This window comes from Octodon degus, unplaced genomic scaffold (assembly GCF_000260255.1).
Source record: "Octodon degus isolate 3935 unplaced genomic scaffold, OctDeg1.0 scaffold00038, whole genome shotgun sequence".
NCBI lineage: Eukaryota > Metazoa > Chordata > Mammalia > Rodentia > Octodontidae > Octodon > Octodon degus.
The window spans coordinates 14,275,917-14,303,804 of record NW_004524614.1 but is presented as its reverse complement, the minus strand read 5'-3'; the positions used below and the strand labels follow the sequence as shown (position 1 = coordinate 14,303,804).

The following is a 27,888-nucleotide window of genomic DNA, read 5'->3' as shown; positions in this document are numbered from 1 at the left end:
AAGAGAAAGAAAGGAAGGAAGGAAGGAAGGAGGAAGGAAGGAAGGAAGGAAGGAAGGAAGGAAGGAAGGAAGGAAGGAAGGAAGGAAGGAAGAAAGGAAGAAAGGAAGAAAGGAAGAAAGGAAGAAAGGAAGAAAGGAAGAAAGCAAGCAAGCAAGCAAGCAAGCGAAGTTCTGGATAGCTGCATATCTCTACCAAATCTGAAATTGGGAACTTGGGGCAGAGTACAGAAATCCACATTGCAAACACTTCCCAAGAGTGACCTGAATACACGCTCAGGTTTAAAAGGGATGAGCAACCTAACTTCCACTGCGCACATCAAAGCTCATTAGAGCTGCTGCAGTCTAGAACCACCCATGGGCTCAGCCACACGCTGGGTGCTTCGCTGTCATTCTTTCTTAATCCTCGCAATGAGGTAAACGCTTTGTATGTACCACTGCGCAGGGAGGGAGACTGGGTGCCTCCACACAGATATCCTACCCAAGGTTATAACAGCTTGTAAAAGCAAGACCTCAATCCACTTCTGATCTACTCTAAAGCCACTAAACTACATTTAGGTGAGGGTTAGCTCCTTCGTGGACTTGACATCTAGGAAGAAAAGATACGCATCCCAGTAATTAGTTCTTTGCAGTTCTGTTGATAAACTTGTAGCTAGTGGCTACAGCTAAGGAGGGCAGCTGAGGTTAAAAAACAGAGCTCTGACCTAGTTGCACCTCAGATTCCACATTTCTATGCAGCCTAAACATTCTCTTCTGCTACCTCCTTGAATGGCAGCAACTTCCTGTCAAGTGCACTCATTCTTCCTGTGTCGAGCTTCCTAGGATTGTCCCTGGGGAGCAGATGTACAAGTGGCCTCTGTCTAATAATTTCTTGAAGCTCCAAAACTTTAGTGATTGAAAATTAAAATTCCCTTCCCCTTTTTCATTTTCAGTTCAGTTTTGGGCACCCATTGTTTATTTGCTTGACAACATAGTATTATCTATTTCTGCAAATGCCTTAAATGATCACATAGCAGTGTACTTTTACTGAAATTACAACTTGCAGGATCAAGTTCTGTGCACACTGGAACATATCTTACTTTAAATTAACCAAAAAGGAAAAGATGTTCTCTCCTCCTTTTCTCCTTTCTTTTCTAATTCAAGAATCTGAAATATATACAGAAACAAAGGCAGTCATTCATAACATAAAGTTAAAATATCACATGAAATCTAATTGCATTCTCTGGTATGTGTGCATATGCGTGCGCATGTGCGTGTGTGTGTGTGTGTGTGTGTGTGTGTGTGTTTAGTATGGGAGGCAGATGTTGGCAAATTTTTCAGCAATAACTATTACAGAATAAAATTTTAAAAATACATTTAACAAAATTAGAATGACACCATTAATTCCATGTTAAGTCTCTGTTACTTTGAAATTCTGTGCACCTTCATGTAATGAAGATTTAAGATCAGTCAGACAAAGTTCAAATCCAAGTGCTTCCTTCTTCCCCTGGCTGGTGTCATGACATGGATCGAGTTACCTAAGTCCTTCGAGGCTCCTCTAAGGGCATTTTATGAAGTCAGAGAGATAGGCAATATTAATTCCTTTTGGTTTTTTCCCCTTCTTTTAACAAAAAGTGCATTAGCTCTAAAAATAAAAGTGTTTCATGATAACATGGTATACAGTAAAAATTTTGATTCATTTTTGACATTGCTTTCATCCATGTATGGATTTACTATTTGGCAACAAAATGTAGAGCTACAGACTTGCAAAGTACTCTAGAAAAGTTAATGCAAATACAATATTTTGAGTTTATTTGCTTGCTAAAAGAAAAGTTGGCCAATAAATAAAAAGGACTCATTGCACATTTTGCTTTACTGCTTCATTTACAGATCTGAAAACTTCTGCTAAAGCTTCAGATTGATAGTATGCTTTTTGCTAATTGTATGTTTGATGAATAGTTGCATATGGAAAGTGCTTTTTATAAATGACTAATTCAGCTATAGGTTTCTGTAAAGGTGTGTGTAGAACTTCTAGCATTTTTATTTTAATGCTTATAACTAATATAACAATGTAGCTTAGTTTTATTTTTTTCTTCACTTATTTTTGATTTATTTATTTATTTTTTTACCTGTGGTAAATCTTTTATGTAGCTTAGTTTTAAAGACCTGTAGTAACTATGTGAACATTTTATTTAAGTTCTTGGTCAGATCAAAATTATTTTAATCATAAAATATAATCTGACTCACAACTCCATTTTACATAAAAGCTGAGATCAATCCCAATAAAAGCACCCCTTATAAATTTATTTTTGTATCATTAGTAAAGTTTCTTCTCCAAGGTGGTCATGCCAGTGACTCTGTGGTTCTTTTTGCTTTACCTTTTATTGAGCCTGGTGCACAATAGTCATAGGGATGCGCGGCAGGTGATTGGCAGAATGGATGAGATGTACACACAAGTGAATGAATGACACCGCCTTGCAGAATGTAGGGGACAGGGCCAATGGGACAAGCCCAAGCTGTTTCCCAGTTCATCTGCTACATGGAGAAGTAAGAGTGCCCTTGCCTTCAATATAAACCTCACTGAGGAGAGGGGTAAGGGGAGGGACAGGGAGAGGGACAGGGAGAGGGACAGGGAGAGGGACAGGGACAAGGAGAGAGACAGGGAGAGGGAGGGAGGGAGAATTCAGTGTACAGGAGTTACCACTAGAAGGCACGCTTGTATCCTTGGCTACAGAAATCAGCTGTATCTTGATTCTTCTAGAGAACTGGGTGAGTCTTTAAAAAATATCCACCCAGATGTCACCTCCTTATGAAGTTAACTTTCACAGGAAAAAATATAACCTACATCACTATTTTTATTAGATTACAGAAGTAAACACCGTCATTGTCTTCCAATGTAAAACATATATTTAAAACATTTTTTCCTCCCAAACTCCCCAGCAGGAGAAAGCAGTTTCCTGGCAAATTCACGTCTTTTGTTCAGAAATGTTCTTTTAGAAGATTCTTCCCCAGTGCTTGTGCTGCTCCAGGCTTCCCACAGAGTGATGAGCAGCTCATGGTCCTCGGGGCCACTCCATGAATACTTGCCTAGCAGTGTCGTCCTGTTCACCCCCAGGGACAGTCACAGTGTGTTCTAACTTTTCTTAATTTCCATTCAAGGTAACAACAACCTCAAAAGACAATGGCTTTCCTTCTGCCTTAGATCCAAGACTCTTGCTCCCCAAGTCCATACTGGGGTAGCATAGCTAACCGAGGTAGACAGCAAGTACTCCAGTAGAGTTCACAAACAAAAACACCCCTACATCAATTTGCAGTCAGTCCCCTGTAGAGATTTTCCCCAGAATTTGTAGGACTCCCTGTGGAGACCCAAACCTGTGAAGCTCAAGTCTCTTATAAAATGGCATGATATTTGCATAGAACATGTGTATATCCTTCCATATACTTTAAATTTTTGATGACTTATAATACTTCACATAATGTAAATACTATGGTAATTACACTGTATTTTAAAAGAATGATTATAAGAAAAAAGTCAGTACGTGCTTAATACAGAAACAATTCTTTCTTAAGTATTTCCAACCTTCATAGTCCAGAGCCCCCAGACACAGAACAACTGTACTATGAACTTGAGTCACCAGAGTGTGTTGATTAATGGATTGGGGATTGCCCAAAGGAAGAAAGTCAGTGCTCCTCGTGCGTCTGTCCCTAGCACTCCTAATCATCATTGCTTCTGACTTGAGTTGAAACTATATTATGCCAAAGTACATAATTATCTTTGGCTCCAAAATCAGCAAAGTGAAATGTAACAAGACATAAGCATAAATCCCTATGGACTAAGTGGTTTCGGCATCATTGATTTATTGATGATTGCAGAAAGAGTAATGAGAAAACTTGGCACCACTTTAGGTCAAAAGGCAATGAGGTGACCAGAAGTTCAGTATGAGTCTCAGTGGGATATAGCTGCTAAAAATATTAGTGTGCCCTTAGACTTCTTTCATTGAAAGAGTGTCACCATCAGTGGAGTCCTTTGCCTTCTCATTTCACAGTACACTACATGGTTATAACCTGCTGTATCATGTCAGAGACCTAGGGCTCAACCTGAGAAAGGATGGACCACATGGGGCAGGTGATTTGTCAAGTATATGAAAGGCTGCCAATGGAAGGAAAGAGAACTTTTGTATGCTGTAGTTAAGAGCAATAAACTGTAACTAAATCTGGGCATGGTGGTGCACGCCTGTAGTCCCTGCTACTTGGGAGGCTGAGACAGGAAGACTGCAAATACAAAGACAACGTTGGCTATTTACCAAGATTGAAAAAAAAGATACAAAAAACTGAAGAGATGACATTAATAAGATATGTATGGGTGAGAGATTTAGAGCAATATGAGAAAAAAATTAAGTTTTAACTCTTGAAAAACTTTGGCCTTGATTTTAGGTAAATAGTCATAGTACATGTCCAAGCAGAACCTGGAGGTTTTTGTTTTTGTTTTTGTAATGCTGGGGACCAAACCCAGGGAGTTGGACGTGTTTAGCAGTCACTCAACCACTGAGCTACGTCTCCAACTAAAATGATCCTTTTTCTTGTGGATGTTTAGGAAAAAAAAAATTAGCTCTTTGAACTCAGATGAAAGTAGAGGAAAAAAGGGAACAAACAGCATTTTCCCATTTAGTACAGAAATGTGCCATTTTTAGCATGAAGCATTTACAGAGGTCTTCTTTTTAAGGACCTGCAGTGCTCAGTTATCTTACATGCATCGGTGAGTGTTCACTCCCAGTGGAGACCTTCGCCTTTGCGGTCCACACTATGTCACTTAGTAGAATCTTTTAAAAAGCCAATTAAACACTAGGCAGTTATTGACTTAAATATGTATATCCCACGGCCAGGTAATTCCAGTTCTAGAAATGTAACTTAAGCGGGAAAAAATCAGGTACATAGAGAGTAATGTGTTTTAGTATAGGGGCGTTTGTCTTAGTGGGGTTTTTTTTTTAGCATGGAAAAAAAAAATCCCAGTATATGTTAAAACAACTTACAGAATGCTAGTGAGTTAAACAGTAATATGTTGGTGTGACCTGACATTCTGGTTTGAATCATAGGCGCCGACATATCTGAGTTTAATTTCTGGAGCTGATACTTATTAGTAGTGTAACATCGGGAAAGTTGTGTAATGTATCTGAGCTTTAGTTTTGCTATCTCTAGGAAGAGTCAGTAAGAGCACTGAATGAATAGGACTGTTGAAGGATCAAACAGGCCTAAACACATGAAGTCCTTGTCGTGCCGTCTGGCACACCCCGTGTGCTCAGCAAATGATGGTGATAGTAGTTGTTCTGTGGTTATTATTATGCCACATACACACAATGGAATATCCAGCAGCCCCTGAAAAGAATTGTATATGTCTGTGATCATTCATTTGGGAAAACATGGAGGATTTATTATCCCAGGGATGGGGGCCAAGCAGAGAAGAAACTTTTTGGAAGCCATAGTCCGTGTTGCTAGCAATGTTTATTTCCGATATCAAGATTAAAGGAGCATTTAGTACCTGTTCTCTGTAATGATCTGCCATTTCTAACTTTAACACAATGACATTATGGATGTTAATTGTGTGCCAAAATATAGTTAAAATTTTAAAATTTGCAGTGATACTGAGTTCTCACAGTGTGGGCAGCATCCTAGATTATAATTCCTAACAGGACCTGGAATGTGTGCTTCGTGCATCTTACTGCGGCTGCATGGAACTCCTTTTTAGATACTTTCATGTCTATTTTAATTTGAGAATAAGAATCGGGTTTCCTAGAGTTTCTGTTTACTTCTTCATCTTCCCAGATTTCTCCAGTGTAATACTTGGAGAAGTGATTTTATTTCTTCCTTTAAAATTATTGCCATTCTTTTGGCTTACTCCTTTCTCGGTTTTATGCAACTTTTAATGTTTTCATTATTTAACTCTTGATATCATAAATACTTGACATATATGTATAAAGTGCTTTTATTATATTTTTTTTCGGAAAGTCTAATTCAAAAATATGCAATTGTGAAGCGTATCTTGCAAAGTAACTCTTTATGCTTAAATGTTGTTATACTTAATTTCTTAGAGATTAAAGATACAGATTTAATCCATTTGTCTTAGAAAAACATCATAATGACCACATTCCATGGATGGCAGAAAATCAGTCTTTTTAAAGAGATATCATAAATGTTAAAAAGTAAATTGATCTGTTTTCATGCATTTGTCAATTTCACACCACTTTTATTCAATTCTATTCGGTGAAGTAATTCTTAGTATCTATTCCCCTCCTCTGTGAAAACTATTTCAGTGGTTACCGATGATTCATTATCCAAATTTTCAACAAGGCTATCCTTGAATTTGCAGCAACACAAGAATTGGTTTGGTCCAATGCATCTGTTATATTTGTCAGGTTTTAGTTCTTGATCATGGGAATCTCAGAACATTTAACTAGGCTCAGGTTATCTATGAATTTTCATAGTATTTTATGGCCAACGGCTGCATTTTATGACCCTATATTAAAGGTTTTATTTTTTGAAATAACTCTTCCAAATGGTCTCAATTTCTCGTCCAAGAGAAGTCAGGCAAATGCCCAAACATCTACTCCTGGTCAGCAAGTTACAGTGAGTGCAAATCCCCAAAGAAAGGAGAAAGACACTAAGATAAAACCCTTAAAAAAGAAATATCAGTGAGACCAAAACTTTACAATCCTGATATTTCATTCTATTCCTGACATTTCATTCTATCGTCTTTTGGTGAGACATACCTTCAGTTTTTAATTGGAACTTTTTCATAATTGTTGCCATTAGCACATTTAGCCTGTCAAATCATGAGATGTCTTTATAGCCATATAATAAACCCTAGAGAACAACCTCTCTGACTGTAACCATCTGCAATGATCACAAGAGTAGCTTACAAAATACTGACAGTCTTTATGGTAATAGGATACATATGGCAACCCACAATTATGTGTAGTTGCATTCAATTAGTGTTGTACAATTACACAGTTTTATTGCTTAGTTAAAACAGTGAAAGCACTACATACTGAGTAATTTGCACTAATTCCCGTCTCTGTAATAGCCCCTTCGGTGCTTCAAGTGTGAGGAAACATCGATATGTTAAATTATATCTCGTGTTGTGAATACTCCTTGACTGACAGTTAGTGTACTCCCATTTCACGTGTGGGTCATGTTTGTAGAGGCTTTTAAAATACAGTTACAGACAAAAGTTCTTATATTAGAAACACACACACACACGCACAAATCTAAGTCTCTGCTTGCAGCCTGCTAATGTCCTTTCTGAAAGAAGGTCAGGTGGGGGGAAAATGCTGAGGAACAGAGTTAGAGTAGAAACCAAGAGTTAAGAATTTTTTAAAGGGGAACTTGTGAGAAGACTTTCTGATTTCTAACTTTTAATTAAAAACTTGGTTCATGGTGAATTTATAGCTGCCATTTGGGAAAATGTTGAGATGGTTTTGTGACAGTGTGTATGCGTGAGGCTTGTGTGTGTGTGTGTGTGTGTGTGTGTGTGTGCAAGCAAATGCGCACGCCGAAACAGATGTATTGAACAATCTGTGACTTTTCACAAAGTTTTGATTACATTGCAAATGGCCTCACTCTTGCCCTTCTGTAACTGACTTTGCAAGAGATGAGAGTGAATGTAGCTAGGGTGGTAGAGGGCACTAATGGGGAGCCCTTGCTGTCTGTGAATGCATTATACCCCTTAGGAGAGGATCTCTCCTAAGGGAAAAGAAGAAACCCTGGGCTATCTTCCTCTCTATCCTTCTCTCAAAGTGTTGACAGGAAAAAAAAATCCTGAAGTAACCTTGTTTCCTGCCCTGCCTAACAATATGTTAAACAGAATTCCAAACTCAAGGTCTGGACGTTTACTCACCTACAAAAACGTTCATTTGAAGCATTTCTAATGTACTTTGTCCTGAAATGTTTTCAATTGCAAGTAAGAAGCCTTTGCCTCTGAGCTCCCTTTGTCTCTCCTAAATATCACCTGAACCTCTTTATGTTGATGAAATACTCTACAATTTGCAAAACAAAAAGGGAGGGTACACATGTCTAAAGAGAGATTTAAAAAGGAATAGTAAAACCAAACATGCAATGTATTCTATTTAAATCATTTCTACTTTTCTCAAAGAGTTACTACTTTCAGGTAATCCTCATTTTCTTTTTAGATAGATTTTTTTAATGTCTTCTTTAGTTTGTCTTGTGATGCTGGACCTTGAATTTTTCTTATTGAAAATTACTCATCTAATATAATTAGTATGAGGTTGTTTGTCAGGTGGAATTCCTGTTAAACTACAGTTGTTCAAAAGCCAAAGCCTGGCTTCATGTAAGAGACTTAGAGGTCATAGAAAGAACTAGTATGGGATTTAATGGCTGGATCCTCACACATCTGGTTTTGTAAAGCTTTTTAATAAACTTAGGCGATATAGAAACCATATTTAGAAGAAAACTTAAAATTTTCTGCATAAATAGGGTAGAACAGGCCAAAATCAGCACAGTCTCACAAAGTACATCATGAATGTCTGAAGCTAGTAGAGCATCAAAACAAGCAGTTATTTTGCATTTTAAAATGCTTATTGGTAGCCAGTCACAGTGCTGCATGCCTGTAATCCCAGCACTCGGAAGTGGAGGCTGAGGCAGAAGAATGGCTATAAGTTCAAGGCCAGCTTGTTTCATAGTGTGTTCAAGGCCAGCTTGAAACACACAGCAAGGTACTATCTCAAAAAAAAAAAAAAAAAAAAAAAAAATCCCCAAAATGGAAAGACCAAAAGCAAAGAAAAGTTATAAGTAAACAAAATGGAATTATGGAAGTAAACAATTTTGCTCTGATAAACAAACTAGACAATCTACTAGACATTTGAATCTCATACTTCTCATGAAAACATGTCCTTATTGGTCTGAGTTTTGTTTTTGTTTGTTTGCGGAACTAGGGTTTGAACTCAGGCCCTTGCGCTTGCCAGGCAAGAGCTTATCCTACTGGGCTATCTCCCCAGCCCCTTTCTTTTTATTTAAATGATCAGGGTGGCTGACATGCTAGAACTACAATTTAGAGATTTCCTAGGCTTAAGGACATTTAGGCTCTGAGACCTCATGGTCCCCACTTCAGAGCAGTTTATGGTGAGGAGGATACATCATGGCTTCATTAAGTAGAAGTGTCTGTCTCAGATTACAGCTGGTCACATGGCTGTCTTTGCCCTAACCACCCCAGTGCAGGTGAGCCCACAAGTCTCTGGATGCCTATCCCAGAGCAGCCCCAGCTTGATCATGATGCAGAAGCCTTGGGAAAGAAGACTTTATATTCTGAGTGTGGACAAGATGTAAAAGAATAATTTCTACCCAGAAAAGACATAGTCTCTCCAGAGAGGAGGATCTATTCACTGTCTCTGCCAAAACAGTAGGATCCAAATGGTCATTGCTGATGCTGCAGCTCAGCTGGCCAAACATCTGCACTTTGTACTTCAGCAGAGTGCAAAGCTAATAGACTTTTTCCAAAGGAAGGCAGACGGGGAGTAAATGCTAACAGTGCTCCTGAGGTGTGGAGATGTCTCTTGCTGAGCAAGAGGTTCAGACTGCTTCAGCAAGTAACAGATGGTCCTAGAGTGATAACAGAAGAATATCCAGCCTCAGTTTGCTGGATGAATTTCTTTTCATGTATAAGGAAAACTTCACCATTTCTTTAAGACATCTCCTCAAGAGTGCCCTTGCTGGAAGTACTAAAAATTTACTGCAGTTTCCTTTTCTTTATCTGTGTATTCCAAAAAAGAACACCAGAAAAACCTTATGAAGAAACTTTGATCCTGCCTACAGAGTTATTTAGGATAGTGTTTGGTGTCTCCATTTGGTTTGATTATGGCCTAGAATTAAAGCAGCAAAAACACTGACCTAGAGTGATAAGCATCTTTTTTGATTTGTTGAGTGAGAGACTGGAAACGTTTACTGCTATAATAAGGTAACCTGGACAGAATGCTGACTCTGCACCCGATATGAATCTCTCCAGATTGCCATAGGTGAAGTGAAATATTGATATTCCTTTCAATTATTAATAAAAATGTAGATAGATCTTGGTGGAAACGTGGAACACCGAAAATGCAGCATTTCGCTGTGTGCACAGGCATTTTCGCTCATGTGTTGGGAGGAAGAAGTCACCTGCATGGATCGGGGACACTGCAGTGGAGACTTTCTGTACTTCATTTGATTGTGTAAATTGATTTTAATTGCAAAAAACATCAAACACACATAAGAAGCAGGGGGAATATCTCCATAGTCCTTACCATCCATCATTAGAAACACTACCACTGTGTTCTTTCATGCTTTTGGTCATTATTTTTCTTTAATGGATATTTTATACAAAAGAAGCTATAGTCTGCTATGGTCAACTGCCAAACAAAATTTATTTTTAATAAATATAAACTCAAATCACCATTTTAATGGCCATTTTCATGGTCAGGTACATCTCGTTGTAAAAGCACCATAATTCACTTAACAAATTTCCATTTGTTAATTGTCTTGTGTTTCCAATTTTGTAGAAATCAAAAGAAAGGCATTCTGTGAAATACATCCTTAAGTAATTGCTAGATTTTTAAATTTATGCTGTAAATTTAAACATGTAGGGGCCAGGGAGATGGCTTAGTAGGATAAGTGCTTGACTGGCAAACGCAAGGATCTGAGTTCAATCCCTGGTTCCGAAAAAAAAAAAAAATTAAACATGCGCCCCTCCTTTCTCTAAGAAAAAGCTTTTGAGCTCTTGGGTTCATGGTGATGGTGACTTTCACTTTCCTCTTAGGTTTATGAGCACCAAGATGGCAGCAAATCACTGAAGCTGGGTGACTTCGGCCTGGCCACCATTGTGGATGGGCCCCTGTACACAGTCTGTGGCACCCCAACATACGTGGCTCCAGAAATCATTGCAGAGACTGGGTAAGTGCTTCCCTTCTGTTCAGTGCTTTGGTTATGAAAGAGCTAGGCTGCTTCAAGAGTAATAGATGCAGTGTTGTGCTGTTCCGCCCAGACTGAGCTATCAGATTTCTTTCACATTCTTTTCCTTAAACAAACAAACAAACAAACAAACAAAAAAACAACACTTTTACACTGGGTGCCATTTTCTCTGCTTTCCCAACTGAGTTGCTAATTGTTGGTCTTACTTAAGGCTTTCATTTGGCCTGTAAAAAGCCAGACAGCAATTATTAATCCCAAAATACAAAAACTGTTTGGACCAACAGACATACAGCAGTGATGATGAACTCACTGTGGCAGACAAAAGAAACCCTGCAATGTTCACAGCTTCTGGTGGTTATGTCCCTCAGCTGCCCTTAGCCACATTTGGTTCCTTTTTTATCTTCTCAGAGGTCCATTAGTGTCTTGTGGAATACAAGCACTCTTAGGAATCAGAGAGTCACTGGGAATTTACTGGTTTCAATGTGAAGATTCAGATCAGTGACAATGTCTACCTTTGAATAGGGAAGGAGAAAATGGAGCACCTATGACTTACCAAGGACCTTCTATATGACAGGTCCTAAGCTCAGTTACTTACTTCCCATTCTTCCAATAAACATTGTGTATATGGGGACACTGACTCTCTGCCACTGATGGGTTAAGTCCTCTGTAAGCTCAGGACCAATTAGCGACTCAGTTGACATTTGAACTCAGGTTAGGCTGAGAGTGAGGAGCTTTCAGTAAAAGACCTATTTTATCCAGATAGACAGGCTCTGAGGTGCTAAAGTTCAACACAAGGTATGGGGCGGGATGGGGGGAGGTCACCCCAAGTTCTCAGAAGCAATCTTAACCCTCACCTGGAGAACAAGTGGAATCTCCCATTGTGACCATCTACAAATAATGTTTCTGCTTGTAGCACAGACCTAGTAAGCAAAAAGAACAAATGTGAAGGGACCCTGACAGAAATCTCCAGGAAGACATAGGAGAGAAAGATGACATTTTTATTCATCAAATTTAGTGACTTGCTATCCTACATTAGTACCTGGCTGGATTCCTTTAGATGGTGCTGCTGCCCTGTGGGGTGGGGTGGGGCAGGTGGGAAAAGGGCTTAGGCTCTTAATGACCTTGACTGGAGCCCAGATCTACCACTGACCTGCTGTACTATATTGAGCAAAATTATCTTCTGAACCTCAATTTTTCTCTTCTACAAAGTGAGCGATACTTGCCCTGTTCAACCTACAAAGTTATTGGGAAAACCAAATATGATAATATATGTCAGTGCTTATAAGTCAGAAAATGTCCTTCAAATAGTTATTATTTCTAATATTTCTACTATTTCTCTAGGCCCCTTTCTATTTTAAAATTCACATGACTATTAGAAACCTTTCTGCTGAACCCTTTCAATTACTAATATTTGGATATGAGCCCAGTCACCATTTACTTTGATTTTTACTCATGTGCCTTAACTAGTCTTTTCAAAAATCAGTATTGTGTTTAATTTTACCTGGAACTCTCTTTGTTTAGCTATTGGGTTTCAGCTAGTGATTGTTGTTAGTTTTAATGATTGTCATCAGCTTTTTATTTTGTTCAGTTTCTCATTGGATTTAGAATAAAAGTGTCATCTATTTTAGCATGCCCTATAGCTTGTCCTGGCCTGACTTTGCTAACTCTAACGTCACTTATTTTTCCAGATATGGCCTCAAGGTGGACATCTGGGCAGCTGGTGTGATCACTTACATCCTGCTGTGTGGCTTCCCTCCATTCCGTGGGTATGGGCAACAGTCTTTTATTCAGCACCAACAAAGCACTTGTCTGTTTTCTGAATGATTCATTTGCTATTCTGACATAAAAGGAGACTATAGCAGGAAAAAAAATAAGAATTTCACTTGCAATGCCTGTGCTTTTTTTCTGTTGCACATGTTAATTTATATGCATTGCCTAAATCTTCCTCATATCATTTAAAAATCATTCTTTCTTTATTGACCAAGACAGTTGCGTACTGATACAGTCAGTTACCTTAAAGCGCACATTTTATGCATTTACTGGAAAAGGAAGGGCGCTGGTGCTTAAGAATGGTGTCATGCCCCGAGCTGACATTTCAGTGCTGTCTTTCCTTGTGGTTCATCTATACAGAAGTGGTGATGACCAGGAGGTGCTCTTTGATCAGATCTTAATGGGGCAAGTGGACTTTCCTTCTCCATACTGGGACAATGTTTCTGATTCTGCCAAGGTAGGTTTCCAGTGTCTTCCTCTTCCACCTAGGGCATCATAAAGGAATCACTGATAACAAATCATTCTGTAGAAAGAGACTAATGATACCACAAATGAGTGGGGTACACATTTTAGCCTAAGCCTTAGGTTTGCCAAGATTTCACAGACCTCAATCCATTTGTTCATGGCTCTCCCAACAAATACTTACCAAGAAAGGATTTTTCTCTATTTCACTCATTCCTTATTATCAACGCCTAAATTATGACTAGTACATAACTAGTGATTGAGTAAGCAAATCAGAGAAGAATGATCAAAAGTTTTAAGCTCAGTCTTGAAAGAGAATGGTTTAAAGGCTGGAGGGCTTTTCTCTCATCATATGAATGAATAAACTTCTGAGATGGAAAGTGGTAATGACTACACAACAGTGTGAGTATATCGGCTGTCACTGAACTGTACATTTCAAAGTGGCTAATCCATTTTATGTATATTTTAACAGAATCTGAAAACTAATAATAGATCAACATCTAAGAAGACTACCAAAATATTACTTGGAGATATTAGTTAATCATAGGGGGAAAAGGAAATCCTTTTACTTGATCTCTTATGAATTTATACGGGTTGAATATCTCTAATTTAAAATCTAGTATATTTCAAAATCTGAAACTTTCTGAGCACCAACCTGCTGTCACAAGTGGAAAATTCTACACTTGACCTTGTGTGAGAGAGGTCACAGTCAAATCTCAGGCACACTAGAAATGTTGTAGTTAAATCAGCTTCAGGTTATGTATATGAGATGAATATAAAACAAATGATTTTGTGTTTAGACTTAGATCTTATCCCAATATTTCTTCAGATATGTGTAAAGACTACACAATCAAAAATCTAAAATACATCTTCTAGTCCCAAGCATTTTGAGCAAGAATGCTTTTATCACTTTTATCATATCTCAAATTTTTTTTCTTTGTGGAACCGGGGACTGAACTCAGGCCCTTGCACTTGCCAGGAAAGCGCTTAGTCCACTGAGCCATCTCCCCCCAGCCCTCAAAAATTATTTTTGGAAATTTTTGTTGAAAAATAATGATCTTGGGCCCATGAGACAGCTCAGCAGACTAAGCGCCTGCTTAGGCAAGTGGTTTGATCCCTGGCACCACACGCCCTGCTGGCCCTGCCCATGGGCACACTGAGCCAGCCACTGAGTCCAGGCGTAATGGTGAGTGCCTGTAACCCTAGCACTGGGAAGGCTGAAAACAGGAGGATCACAATGAATCCAAGCTGTGTAGTGAGGCCCTGTACCAAATACATAAATCAAAAAAAAAAAAAAAAAAAGAATGATGTTTTTGTTACTCAATGCATATGAAATTCCTTTTGCTGTCTTAAGTGTAAATTCAATTTAAAACCCTAACCTTTAGATACAACCATTATGCAAAGAAAATGATGCACACTGAGCAGAAGTCTCATTGTTTACCCACTGCCCAGCAGCCCACATCTGGATTTAGGACAATATAGAGAACTGAGAGAAGTTTCAGAGGAAAGGTCTGAAGTGAAAGGAGCTGGATGCTATGCTGAGTGGGCCAAGGTGGGGAGGCATTTTCACCTGTAGGCAGGTGAAGTAAACTGCCTAACCCTGAACACTCTCCCCCTGTGAACCGAAAGCTCACACTCACTGACAGCTAGGACCAACCCCAGAGCACCGGGCTAAGGGCATCACATACAGCTGTTACTTCAATGTCTTGGTCCAAGTTAGAAAATGAATGAAGGAAGCTTGAGTAGGCTCTCCATGGTACATAGCACCTGTGTGTGTAGAAGTGGGTAACATACCTAGTCATTTTTTTTACATCGGGACTCCTAATTCAAAGGGGTCAACCGTATAACAAACTCATTATAAAGACCTAAGCTGTGTCTTCCCGGTCCAAATCACTTTGAGGTCCTGAGGACTTTTATTCCTTTTAAAACTATCACATAATGCACCCTTTAACACTTGCTCTTTCTTTGTCTGAATGAATCTGGAGAGTGTTGGAGCAGCTATAGCACCCTTCCTTAGGATTGTTCAGCTACTGGAGAATAGTTCCACTGGGCTGTGGTTATAGCTTGGTGGTGGAGCATGTCCTTAGCATATAAGAATCCCTGGTTCAATTTCCAGCACCCGCTGTTTTACAACCAGCTGTTGACAATTCCACACCGTTCTTCATTCTTTTCTTTCAAAACTAAAGAAACTATCTGGAAATTAGTGAAAAGGTGTATTTTTCTTTTTAACTACCAAAGTGAAAATTTAATTAGTCTAAAAAAAAATCTGACTTGCACAATTACTTTAAAAAACTGGCTTTAAATTGTAAAACCCACCTGCAAGCAGGTGCAGGGGCTGGGAATTCAATCCCTGGACCTGCTGTGCCAGCCCTAACCCCCAGGGCATGCTGAGAGAGCAATTGAGACTGGGTGTGGTGGCGCATGTCTGTAATCCCAGCTCTCAGGAGGCTGTACACAGGCGGATCACTACAAGTCTGATCTAGTAGTGAGACCCTGAACACCTTGTAGACCCTTCCCTAAAATCCAAGAAATAAAATAAAATAACAAATAAATAAATTGTAAAACCCTTAGTCGAAAAGTGTGTTACTAATTCTTTGATGTGTATAAGATTTTTCTTTTCTACTAAAACCTTTTTATAGAATTCAAACATTAATTTTCTTTTTCTATCAACTACAAGCTATAATACTTATAATTCCAATGGTTCATCATTCCTTTCCTTTTTGAAAGTGTTATTCAGATAGTCACAGGTAAGTGGAGGGGATAATACTCAAGCTCTAGAGGTTCACAGATGTTTTCTAAATTAAAAGAGCACGGCTGCTTGTAGAGACACCCCGTTTTCACCTTCAAAGTCAGATAAATGTAGTCTCGTGTTGCCCTTCTCAGGAGCTCATTACCATGATGCTGTTGGTCAATGTGGATCAGCGATTTTCGGCTGTGCAGGTCCTTGAGCATCCCTGGGTTAATGTAAGTGACCTCCTCTCTTCTAGTTCACATTCTTAACATTCTTTTTTTAAAGGGTTTGTAGGTTTCCTCAGGACAGCTCCTCCCTTATAAGGTGTGATATGCCAGCTGTTCCTCCCTGCAAGTGCCAGGCCACTGCAGGATCCCACACAGGTTCCAGGAGGGCATCTGAGGTGTGCATTTCCTCAGATTCCCTTTGGGCAGCCTTCTTACCAGGCAAGCACTTGTGGTCCTACCCTACAACCTAAGTCTCTGGTCCAGCCTGGGGCTGAATAACTGTCAGACAGAGCAGATTCTCCGAGCCAGTTCTGCTTTGGTGTCATTCCAACTAGAAAGTACAGATGACCTCAGAGACTCCACATGCACCTCAGAGTACTGGAGTGTGCTTACAGGTTTCCTGGAGAACTCCTTAAAAGGCAGATTTGCCTGTGGTAGCCCAAGGCCCTGTATTTCCTTAAGCTCCGAAATGCTGCATCTGTGGCTGTACTTTCAATAGAGGTCCTAGTGATATTTCTGTAGCTATGAAAGCATTTTGTTATTATTATTTTATAATAATTATTCTGTTATAATACTAGAAGTATTATTTTTAGCCTTTTATCTCTCTGCAACTGATTGATAATTGTTTTGATGAATAGTAATAAAAGTTAAGACCCATAGAGTGCTAAACTTCCAGGGACCACCGCATCTTATAACTTCCCAGCCTAGTTGCTACTGTAACCCCTGTCAGCAGAGAAGGAAGTTCATGGTGAGGTTGTCTGGTTTTTTATTGCCAAAACATAAGACAGGATGGCAGATACAGCTATGGACACAGACACGGACAACCATAAAATTGTGAGCTCGTTTTTCACCAGCCTCCCTTCCACACTGAATGATCTGGCTGTAAATCGAAGGCAACAACAGGCTTCCTTAGTCTGAATTGTCACCTTGGTGAGTAGCGAGGAGGTTTCTTTTCAGGATAACTAATTACGGAGGACAGGCGTGACTGAAAGCGCAGTTGACAGGTGAGGTGCCTCCATGTAATGTCACGAGAGACTAGGCTCTGCCTCATGTTCTGCCACTTACGCCTGTGCATAGGCTTAGATGCTAGCGCTTTACATGTCTGAACATGATTCTTCACACTCTACTGCAAAGTTATATTTGTTTATATGGTAGGGGAATATAAAAGGAATATGAGCATTACAGCAGGTTTAGTTTAAGTCTTTTCATATAACAGAGGGTCCCAACTGGTGTATAGGTGTGCAAAGACAGTAATAGCTCAGTCCCTGAGAGAGTGGGACAAGGGAATTCAGGTCCAGGAGTGGTCACTTTGAACTGCAGCAAACTTTTTATTTACCCCAGCACGCTAAGCAAAAAGGACTCTTTCCTATGAAGTGAGAAAGTTGAGGAAGAATCTTCTTTAACTCTGATAACAAACTTGCAAACCAGGCAGGGTGAGTATTATATCCATTTTGGAGACTGGAAGATCAAGGCTGTAGGAGATGATGCGTGCAACGTACCTAAACTTACAGCTGAGGCAGAATTTGCAGCCAGCTAGCCTCCCTCAAAGTTATGCAGAACACTACCTCTACCCTCCCTTTTTCATACATGAACCACTAGGAACATCACAAAAGGGTATGATGGGATTATTAGCATAAGTTAGCAACATTGAAATTAACTTAACTGGATCTCAGTGCCTTTTGCCCTTGGGTGTGCACAAGTGCAGAGCCACAAGCTAGGATAGCTAATTACGGAGGACAGGTGTGAGTGAAAGCACAGTTGACAGGTGAGTCAACTGTCCTCTACATGCATTTGGTCCACAAATTGTCATATTGCTTGTGAGGCTTAGAAAGACTGAGTCAAGGTGAGTATACAGAATTAACTGGAAAATCTGAATTCAAAATGTGGTCTTCTAAGGATCACGAGGCACTATAGAAGGAAGATTGATAAGCTGATAAATAGCCACTTCAGATTTCCAAGTGGGCCTTATTTTCACTGCCTGCAGGATTTGCTCTGTAGCAGTAGTGTGTGAAGCAACCAGAGGGGCAATGAGCGGGACCACCCATCCGGGGTGAGGGTTCTGTGGAGGACAGGAGCTCAGCTCTGAGAAGTCTGGGAAAGAGGGGTCAAGAGAGCCAGTTCCAGCCAGACATGGATATTTGCTAGTGGACAACTTTGTGAGTGGGACAAAATGTGTTTATATATGAGGGGCCAACTCCAGCAATAACAGCCAACCCAACTGGGGCAGAGAAAAAATTTAAAAGCCTCTGGCTGCTGCCTGTGTAAGACTAAAATTGCTCATTTTCCCAGCTAGGGGAAATGCGTGTGAAATGAGTGTGAGTGGGACCTTCCTGCCTCCTCTGTCTCCCTTGCACACATTTTTACGCATGGTACTACATTGCCGGCAGTTCCTGTGGCTGCTCTGGAACTTCAATTTCTATTCTCATGTCAGCTTTTCTCTCAGCTTCCCTAAAATTATTTTCTAAAAGCAAATATTTAATTAATCACCTAAACTAAAAACAAAATATCCTCTATATAATTCAAATAGATTTTTACATTCTAAGGAAGGAAGTCTATATCAGTTTTAGCAAAACCTTCAGTCAGGCATGTGGTGTAAGCCTATAGTAGTAACACTCGGGGACTAGCCTGGGAGATGTAAGGGGTTCAAGGCCAGACTGAGCTACATAGTGAGACCCTGTCTTAGATAAATCAATAAATAATTTTCTAAATGCTTGAAATAGCTGGGTGTGGTGGCACAGGCCTATGGTCTCAACATTCTAGAAGTCTGAGGCAGGAGGATCACAAGTTTGAGCCTGGCCTGGGAAAGTTAGTGACTTAGCAGTATTCTGTCTCAAGGCTAAAAACAAAATCTTTGTGTAGAAAGTGAGTGCTTCACTTTTGAAATGACTGTTATATAGCTACTAAATCAGAAAAAGCACTTGCTTTCTTTGTCTCAAAACAATAAATAAAAAAGTAAGCTTTCATAACCAGCATTTATTGTCTGTTGAGGTCTCTAAGTGGAAAATACAAAAGATAAAGCCATCCAAATAAATAAATTCATTATTTAAAAGGAAACCCATTTAATAAGACATTTTGCATTTGGCAATCAAATTATATCTGCTCGCCACAAAATGATGCTCCCTAAGGGGCAGGAAAGTAATAAGAATTACGTGAACTCTGAGGAAGCCAGCAGAAAGCTCTTCCTGTACTCTCATTAGTTCTAATTTTCTCTATGCTTCATAGTATGACCTTCCCACCTGGCACACTTGAAATTGAAAGGTGGCCTCTTAAGAAACAGAAAATAGAGCGTGAGGCAATGGATTTCAAAAATCGAGTCAGGAAAAGTCACTTCTTGTAACCTCACTCCAGGAACCTCCTCTGAGCATCCACTTATTTTCAGTACACTCTGGATCCAGACCCCACCCTGCTCCTCAGTGTCCTTGGCCTGCAGGGGTCCTGAGCCAGGTCTGTCACTACGGCAACATCCAGCCCAAGGCACAAAGCTGCACTCAACTCCTTTACCTCACCAGACATCCAGTGGAGAACCATGGGCGGGGGTGCATGTAAGAGGGGGACAGGCAACGTCATGATTACTCTAGGATCAGGTAAAACTTGACTCATTTCCTCCAAACAGAAGTTGTGTGGGGGGGGGGGCCCAGCCCTAGCTCAGTTCTTTAAGTGGCTGCTTCCACAATGCTGGCAGCTTCAGTTTGCTGTAGTTCGATCCCCACAACACTCCAGCCATGCAAAAGTGCCCTGAAGGCATTCAAGGAGCAAAACACACACACACACACACACACACAAAAAAAATTCCTTATTCCAGAAGTTGTGTGGATAGAAAATGTAGTGGCAATGAATTCACACAATGAGTAGACGTTGCCTAAACAGAATTTTTTATTTGTAATTAGTGCCAAATTATCATCGTTGTCATATTTCAAAAGCATTACTTTCATTGCATTTTTCTTTTTCAAATGCTGACCTACCATGGCTCATGCTGTGTCCCAGATTCTCTAGCTCAATGTAACTACATGAACCTCTTTAAATTATCTTCTTAAATGTACTGACAAAGAAACTGAGGCCCAAAGGGTCGCCCCATGAATCTCAGGAGAGATGCTAGCATAATGTCTGGCCCCTGAGTCTTTTCTCCAGAGAGATTCCATTTGTTTTGTTGTTGTTTGTATTTTTTACAGTTTTTTATTGTTGGTGAGCGTTGTTTTGTTTTTCATAATAGGGTTAAACCTAAGGCCTTCATACTGAGCTATATTCCCATCACACAAGTTTTTGTTGTTTTTAGGTGGGTTCTTTGTGTTCTGTTTTGTTTGGGAGGGTGTTCTATTTATTTGCTTTCTTTTTCTTTTTTTTTTTTCAGACAGGGTCTCATTATGTTTCTAAATTGTCCAGACAGGGCTTGAAATTACAGCGCTCTTGCCTTGTTCTCCCAGGCTGCTGGGACCCCAAGCATGCACTCGCCATGCCCAGCTGGATTCTGACTTAATTGCCTGTACACACACCTGTGCATCAGGACCTTTAAGGCCCCCATGTGATTCATATATGAGACCAAGTTTCAGAAATCTTTTTTAGTGCAAAGAACTAGTTTAAGCAAGTATAATTATGTAACCAATCCAGTGGTTCTTATTGCCTTCCTGGGCTTCACATTTTACCTTACCACCCTATCCTACCCACTTTTTTGAAAAAAGTACTACTAAAGCCAACATATTCCAAAATGGAAAAAGAAAGAGGAAAAAAAGAACAAAAAAATAGTCTGGGGATCTCCAGGGATAGTCCAAGCTGACTAATAAAAATCAGTCGTATTGAAGCACAAATATGGATGCATTCATCTTACTATGCTGGTGGAATTTGTTAGAAATTAAGTAAACCCCAATGACATTGTAATAATATATGCAACCACTTATCTATATTCATAAATTATAAATGATGGCATGAAATTTCACATTCCACTTGGGCATCTTTTCCTCTCCTTGCTCCAAGGTGGCTCTTAATTTCCCTCACATTTTCTCCCTGAGAGCAGTGTGAATTGTGCACTTGGGAAGAAAATGTGAGGGAAATTAAAATTGTGCAGGACCCTGCCAGAGAGGGTCAGCAGTGTGGGTGCCCTGCAGCTGGGGATGGTTAGAGAGGACCAGGGCAGCACGCTGGGCGGGGAGACGGAGCTGCTCCTGAGGAGCACGCTAATGAACTTGGAGTTGTTTTAAACTAAATCAGAATATCCTGGTAGTAAACTGTTCAAGACTGCTGTGCTTCTCATAAATCTACAAATATTTTTAATAATAGAATCTGGCAAGGAATAGACTGGAAACCAGATCCATGATTCAAAACCAAAAATCTGTGAGGGGAGGAGGGCTTTCTAATGCATGGCTCTTGAGATGGTTTCCCTGAGGAAAGAGGGGAATTCGCTCTGCTGAGTGACCTCACATCCGAGCCCCCGCATCCTCCCCTCAGCTCTTCCCCAGCAACCCCTAGAGAACCGAGAGGGAGGCCGGAGGCTGGGGGTCTAGGTCTCCTGCAGACAGCTGGGAGAGTTCATTTTCCATTTTGCAAACTAATTTTGTTCTTGTCAGTTGCAATGCTCTGCCAAGTGGTGGATGGGAATTTCTAAATCAAAACCCACTAACCTCAAACCACAACCAGCCTGTGTCAAACTTCAGGAACTACTCCCAAGCCAGAACGTATGGTAATAATACTGTAACTATTTGTAAAATACTGCCAGGTTTGTCACTTTTAGAAAATTCATAGCATGTTTTTGGCATACAATCTATTCAGAATAATGGCGATAAAGATATATATATATATATATATATATATGTTTAATGGCCTGATTTATTTTATTGGTGCAAGACAGTAAGTTAGCTAAACCTCCTTTATCAATCCACATGGCTCAGGTGTGGATTAGAGCCTACAAAGCCAGTTGTTCATGTCCTTTAATCCAATTATGCTGAAAGCATTTGAATTTTTATCAAAAAATGCTACAGACTTTCTTGTTGCCATGGTGTGAGTGTGTGTGTGTGTGTGTGTGTGTGTGTGTGTGTGTGTGTGTTTACATCCTCTGGTGATGTTGCCTTATTTCATTGAGGAAAAAATGCTGAAATATTTTTTAAGATATGAAGTCAAAAGCAACTGTGACAACTTGGGAAAGTTCTTTGGCTGCTCTCATTGCTTTGATGTGAACCAGTAACCCTAGGGAAGCCCAAATCTTCACCTGAACATCCAGGCCCCACCCTCTGAAAGAGTTGCTAAGAGTCTTGAAGGAAGATTAGGACCAGAACAGAGCTGGGAAATGCTACTGAAATCCACTGTGAGGTGCTAAAAAATCAAACTCTTAGCTTGAGAATGGGCAGGGGGCAAAAGCCAGGTGAGCCTATTTTAGCAAAGATGCCAGTGAGGTAGTGAGGAGGAGGTGGGGTTATTCAAAAGGAGATAAATCTGCAGAAAGCCAGTCGAGAGCTGCTCCTGTAGAAACCCAGTGTTTTTCTGCTTATCTGCACCCAGGCTGCTAACAGTGTGTGCCAGTCACGTCAGCACAGCACTGCTCAAGTGCAGCTTACTTTCATCCGGGAATAGCCCAGCAGGGCCTCCCAGCACTGCCGCCTGCATGCAGAGGCCCAGAGCCCTGACCCTATTAGGGTAAGTCAGCACATGCCAGAGCAGTAGACACTCCATCTTCATTTGACCTGGAGGTTTGTACCTACATGCTGCAGGAACATCCCCCTGACATGCTCAGCATCCCTTTTATTGACCTTCAAATGCTTCCCAGGCTCCATTAAGTCCTATCCAAATACTCTTTCTTTTGTTCAGCCCCTAATTCAATTTTCATTCTCCTTCACTACTGTCTGATCTTCATCATGGAAAAGATGAGTCAGTAGCTTCAGTGAACATGTCTGGAGGTCTTTGGTAGCTGGACAGTGTGCTAGGGAATCCAACGTGGTATGGTAGAAAGAAGACAGTTGCAGACCTGGCTGAGACCTGCCTGGGTCATTTTGTAGCTGCCTGTGTGACCTTGAGCAAATGACTTCACTTTGCTGAGCCCCAGTTTGTTTATCTTCACAAAGGGGATAATGATGCATGTGGTAGACACCACTGGGAGGATGAAAGAGATCATATTTGTATGTCCCTGGCACAGGCATGTGACCTTTAAGCCTTTCCTCACCTTCCTCTGGCTGTCTTCCTCTGTTAAGTTGACTCACTAGACCCCAAGCCCAACCCACCCATTCTGTACTTGTTCCCTGTTGCTTCACAGAACCATGCAAACCTCTGTCTCCCCAGGGCAGAGACCCCCTGACCCAATCATCCCTCCCTGCCTGTATCCCTTTCTCCTGTCTTCCCATTCTCCTTTCCCACCAGCTTCCTATCCTGAGATCTTCCTCTCAATCTGCCTCCTGATCTCATTTCTTAACTGCTTTATAATTGAAGTTCATAGAATTTGCTTTGCCCGAAGTAGCCTGGAAATCTACTGAGACTTGGTTGGCATGTATAATGTTAGAGGTAAGCCCACATGGGGCAACACTGCCACATGGTGGCCCCTTTCACTCAGACAGAGCCCGATCTATGCCAGGGGCATGGTGCCAATATTTGTAAGATCTTCAGCATCATTTCATGCCTTGTCAAATATTTAAATACCCTCAAAAATTCTAACGCAGACTCCAAGGGTGTCTGACTTAAATTCCAGGGGCCTGTTTTCATCCACCATTTAAAAAAAAAGTATTTATATACAGCCTTGAATTCACCCTTGTGTTTAAATTCTAGACTATGGACTTCTAATTCTGTGTGATTATTATCCAACTTCTTTCATTGTGCAACCAGAAACTGGTACACTGTAAGGGTTCCTGAGTAGAGTGGAAGCCCTTCACGGGTCACACCCTGACCTGGCTTCATTCCCAGTTGAGACTGCGACTTTCATCCTGGTGTCTTTTTAGTCCTCATGCATGGTTAGTCTTTCCCTGTTCATTGGCTTTCTCCCCAATACTCTTCCACATGATCCCTTCCCTAGACGTGATCTGGTGGAGCCATTGTTTAGCAGATGCGCCTGTGGCTTCCTGTTCTTATGCAGCAAAAGACCACGTTCCTCCCCTGCCTGTCATGTTCTTCCCATCACCAAGGATGAAGTCACACCCTGTATCCCTCATAAGTCTGTTCTGGCTGCTCACAAAGGGAGACAGGTCCTCCCTCCTCTGGACTCCCTTCGGGCTTCTAGCTGAACCATGAGGCGAAGCTGCCTATGATAATTCTTTCTTATCTCCCTGATCTATGTCATTATCCATTGTGGTCTGTGTGTATGCTCTCCCTCCTAGTTAATCTGTAGGGCTTTAGCAGACAGAGGTCATTCCTTTCTTCTATAGCCTTCCATCCTTAATACACGCTCCACATAGTGGAGACACCGTATGTCCCTTTTTCCAGTATCTCCCCAGTAACATCCCACTGTAAGTGATGTCCATTTTCTTTCTGACTCTTTCCACAATGTAAAAATATTTAAAAATACATTCTGGCCGGGCATGGTGACACATGCCTGTCATCCCCCAGTACTTGGGAGGCGGAAGCAAGAGGATAGTTACAAGTTTGAGACCAGCCTGGGCTACAAAGTGAGCTCAAGGCTAACCTGAACTCCATAGGGAGACCTTGTCTCTATAAAGATTTTAAAAAATAAATAATAAAAATACAGCCTACATTTTTTTCTTCTTCCATATTTGGTTTCAGATGTGTCTAAGTAAGCATTAGCTATTCCTTTTTCTGACCATTAATCCATAAGTCCAAGAATATTGTAACCTACTGTATGCAGGATACTATACCAAATGTTTGTATTCAAGACTATGAAAAACTTGCAAGATGTGGTGGCATATACCTGTAATCCCAGCACTGTGGAAGGCTGAGGCAGGAGAATCAAAAGTTCAAGTCTAGCTGTGGCAATTTAGCAACTTAACAATATCCTGTCTCAAAATATAAAACTTAGGGAAAAAATTGGGGACTAGGGATGTAGCTCAGTGGAAAGACTCTGAGTTTGATATTAAAGAGGAGGGGATTTACAGAAAACTTAGACATGGCACAAAAGGGCAAGGGCAAGTATGGAGAGAGAGAGAGAGAGAGAGAGAGAGAGAGAGAGAGAGACAGAGACAGAGACAGAGACAGAGACAGAGACACAGAGACAAACAGACAGAGACAGAGAGACAGAGATAGGTAGATACATAGATATATAGATAGACACATAGATAATAGAGTCATAGACAACAAATTGATAGATAATAGAATCTCAGTACTGAAAAATATAAGTAGTGAAAATTCATTAATGAAAAAGCTTTAGGGATTCATACAAATGTCATTAGACTGGATTGCACTTAACTGAAGAAAAAAGTCTTGGAATAGGTCATTCAGATTCAAGTTTTCAAGGAAAACGTGACCACAGGGTCCAAAAGCCCAGGGCCCATCTTCATTTTCTCTCAGCATCATTTCTCACCACCCACCACAATGCCTGGTTCCCTACCAATGTGAAGTTAGGGTTCAGCAAATAAATGAATGGCCAAATGCTGAAAGCAAGAATAAATTCCACATGGAGAAGTGCCAGGCAAAAAGAGCAAGCAGTCGTGCTGGGGAGCTGCCGGCTTATCTTCTTGAATAGAAACAAAAATGATGTCCTCCATGAAAGAGAGGAAGGAAAGAAGAAATATGAGAGATGGCACTGGAATTTGGGGGTTAACAGATTATAACAAATACTTTATATCGATTTGTTCATTTGTATTTATTAAGCATCTACTATGGGCCAAGCACTACACTAAGACCTAGGAATTCTACAGTCAACAAAACATAGTCTGGGCCTCTGAAAATCGTGCAGCCCTTAGAAATTATTTTATTAATACATGTGTGTAGTATATAATGATTATGCAGCCTTTTCTTCATGAGCTAGCAAGTGGCAGCACACCCCTGTGCTCCTGCTTCATGTAATTCTAACAGTATTTAGTACAGGAGAGCAAATTTCCCACCCTCAGCCATTGCTGGCTCCAAGACAGACCAGAAATCTTAGCTAAAAACACCTCTAATGTGGAATATGTCATACTAACAAATGCTCTGAAGGCTGCAAGGAGCATGTTAAACTCAAGGAGAACCTCTGCTTGAAAAGGTGGCTGGGATTTTAGAATGGCCAGTTGAGTAGGGGCGGAACAAACCTAAGTTTATTTGCAGCTTGAAAGTGCCCAAGTTGGCCAGTGTCTTTAGCTTTGGGTCTACACGATGGGCTAGGATTGGGGCAAATGTGTGCATGTGGCCTTAGGAGAAAGTGTCTACATTAGCTTTCTCTTTAACATATATGTTAGAGCTCAATTTAGAAACAAATCTCTGAGATTCAGGTAACACCAAGACGATTAATTACAGAACAGCTATGAACATGAATAAGACTTCAAAAGCACTTCCAACAACAGGGTCTCCCGAGAAGGCTTGTGTCTGCATCTCCTGAATTCTGAGCCTACACTCTAGGACCAGGAGAAGCTGGCTTCATTTCCCATGATTCTCATTTATTTTCTCTTCCTTCCTTTCCTGCTGCCCCCCTTCCTCCCTCCCTTCCTCCATTCCTTCTTCCAGGATGATGGCCTCCCAGAAAATGAACATCAGCTGTCAGTAGCTGGAAAGATAAAGAAGCATTTCAACACCGGCCCCAAGCCGAACAGCACCGCCGCTGGAGTCTCTGTCATAGCAGTAAGCATCTGAAATAACCACCTCTAACTTTCTGAAAGCAACCTGCCTGAGAGACAAGCATTACTCAGGGGATTCCACCCAGAGACAGCAGAATGGGTCATTTCTTTAGACAGCTCTACCGCTTAATGCGCAAGAGGCAGTGTGGGGCTCATATATGTGAGTGTGTTTTTACAGATCATTTCCCTGGGTGTCAAATCATTATCCAACACCTCCAGGGTACCTTGCAGTATATATTAGTTTCATGATTTTTTTTTTAAGGCCAAACCTCCCCCACACTGGATTCTGTGCCAATACAAACATTTTGGATCCTCAGAAAAGAGTTTACACTGTCCTTTTGCCAAGACCTAGAAGGAAAGGGAAGCCAACAGAGAGACAATACAGCAAAGAGACTAAAACACTACTAATCTTTACACTAGACCTAGACTAAAGCCAAAACCTCTCAGAAAGCTTATGCCATAAGATTTTCAGTGAGACTGAATTGCAGTGAACACCCAATGAAGTCACAGTGTTTTGCTCCTTATAAATTTCTGTTGTTAAGGCAGAAAGCCCTTTAATATTCTCCATTTTATTGATATGGCTGTGCAAAATTTCTTTCTTTCTTTCTTTCTTTCGTTCTTTCTTTCTTTCTTTCTTTCTTTCTCTTTCTTCTGTCTTCCTTTTTTTCTGTTCTGTTCTATGTGCGTAGACATACATTACATGCAACTTGATAGCTGCTCTAGGCAAAGATTAAATTGGACCAAGAAATAATGAAACCTCATACTTCCTGGTATCATATTCTAGGGTAAATATATTTAAGTCCTAGATTACTTGAGTTTTTAATAATTTCCTCTTTTTCCAGAGTATGTGAATGTTAACAGCATGCTCAATGTGAAAATCACTTCAGCTGTTTTTTTAATGAACAATGAACTTAAGGCATTATGATGTCAAACTTTTAGAAATTATTTATGCTATTCAACATTCCTTCGTGCTCCAAGGCAGTACTGAATATTTAATTCCTTCTATGGGTATTTCTATTATCTCTTTCTCTTTCTCTCTCTCTTTTTCTCTCTCTGGCTCTCTCTCTCTCTCTCTCTCTCTCTCTCTCTCTCTCTCTCTCTC

The 27,888-nt window shown here is 40.4% G+C and overlaps 1 protein-coding gene across 4 annotated transcripts in view; it reads left to right on the top strand.

Moving 5' to 3' along the window:
* Window positions 1-27,888, top strand: part of Dclk1 (doublecortin like kinase 1) — a 368,880-nt gene that overhangs the window by 311,496 nt on the left and 29,496 nt on the right. For all 4 annotated transcript variants that reach the window (XM_004631084.2, XM_004631083.2, XM_004631081.2 and 1 more), the window contains 5 exons: window positions 10,775-10,908; window positions 12,615-12,692; window positions 13,057-13,153; window positions 16,042-16,122; window positions 26,677-26,790. In XM_004631084.2, the coding sequence (XP_004631141.1) occupies window positions 10,775-10,908; window positions 12,615-12,692; window positions 13,057-13,153; window positions 16,042-16,122; window positions 26,677-26,790 (504 nt within the window). The remainder of the gene's footprint in view (window positions 1-10,774; window positions 10,909-12,614; window positions 12,693-13,056; window positions 13,154-16,041; window positions 16,123-26,676; window positions 26,791-27,888) is intronic.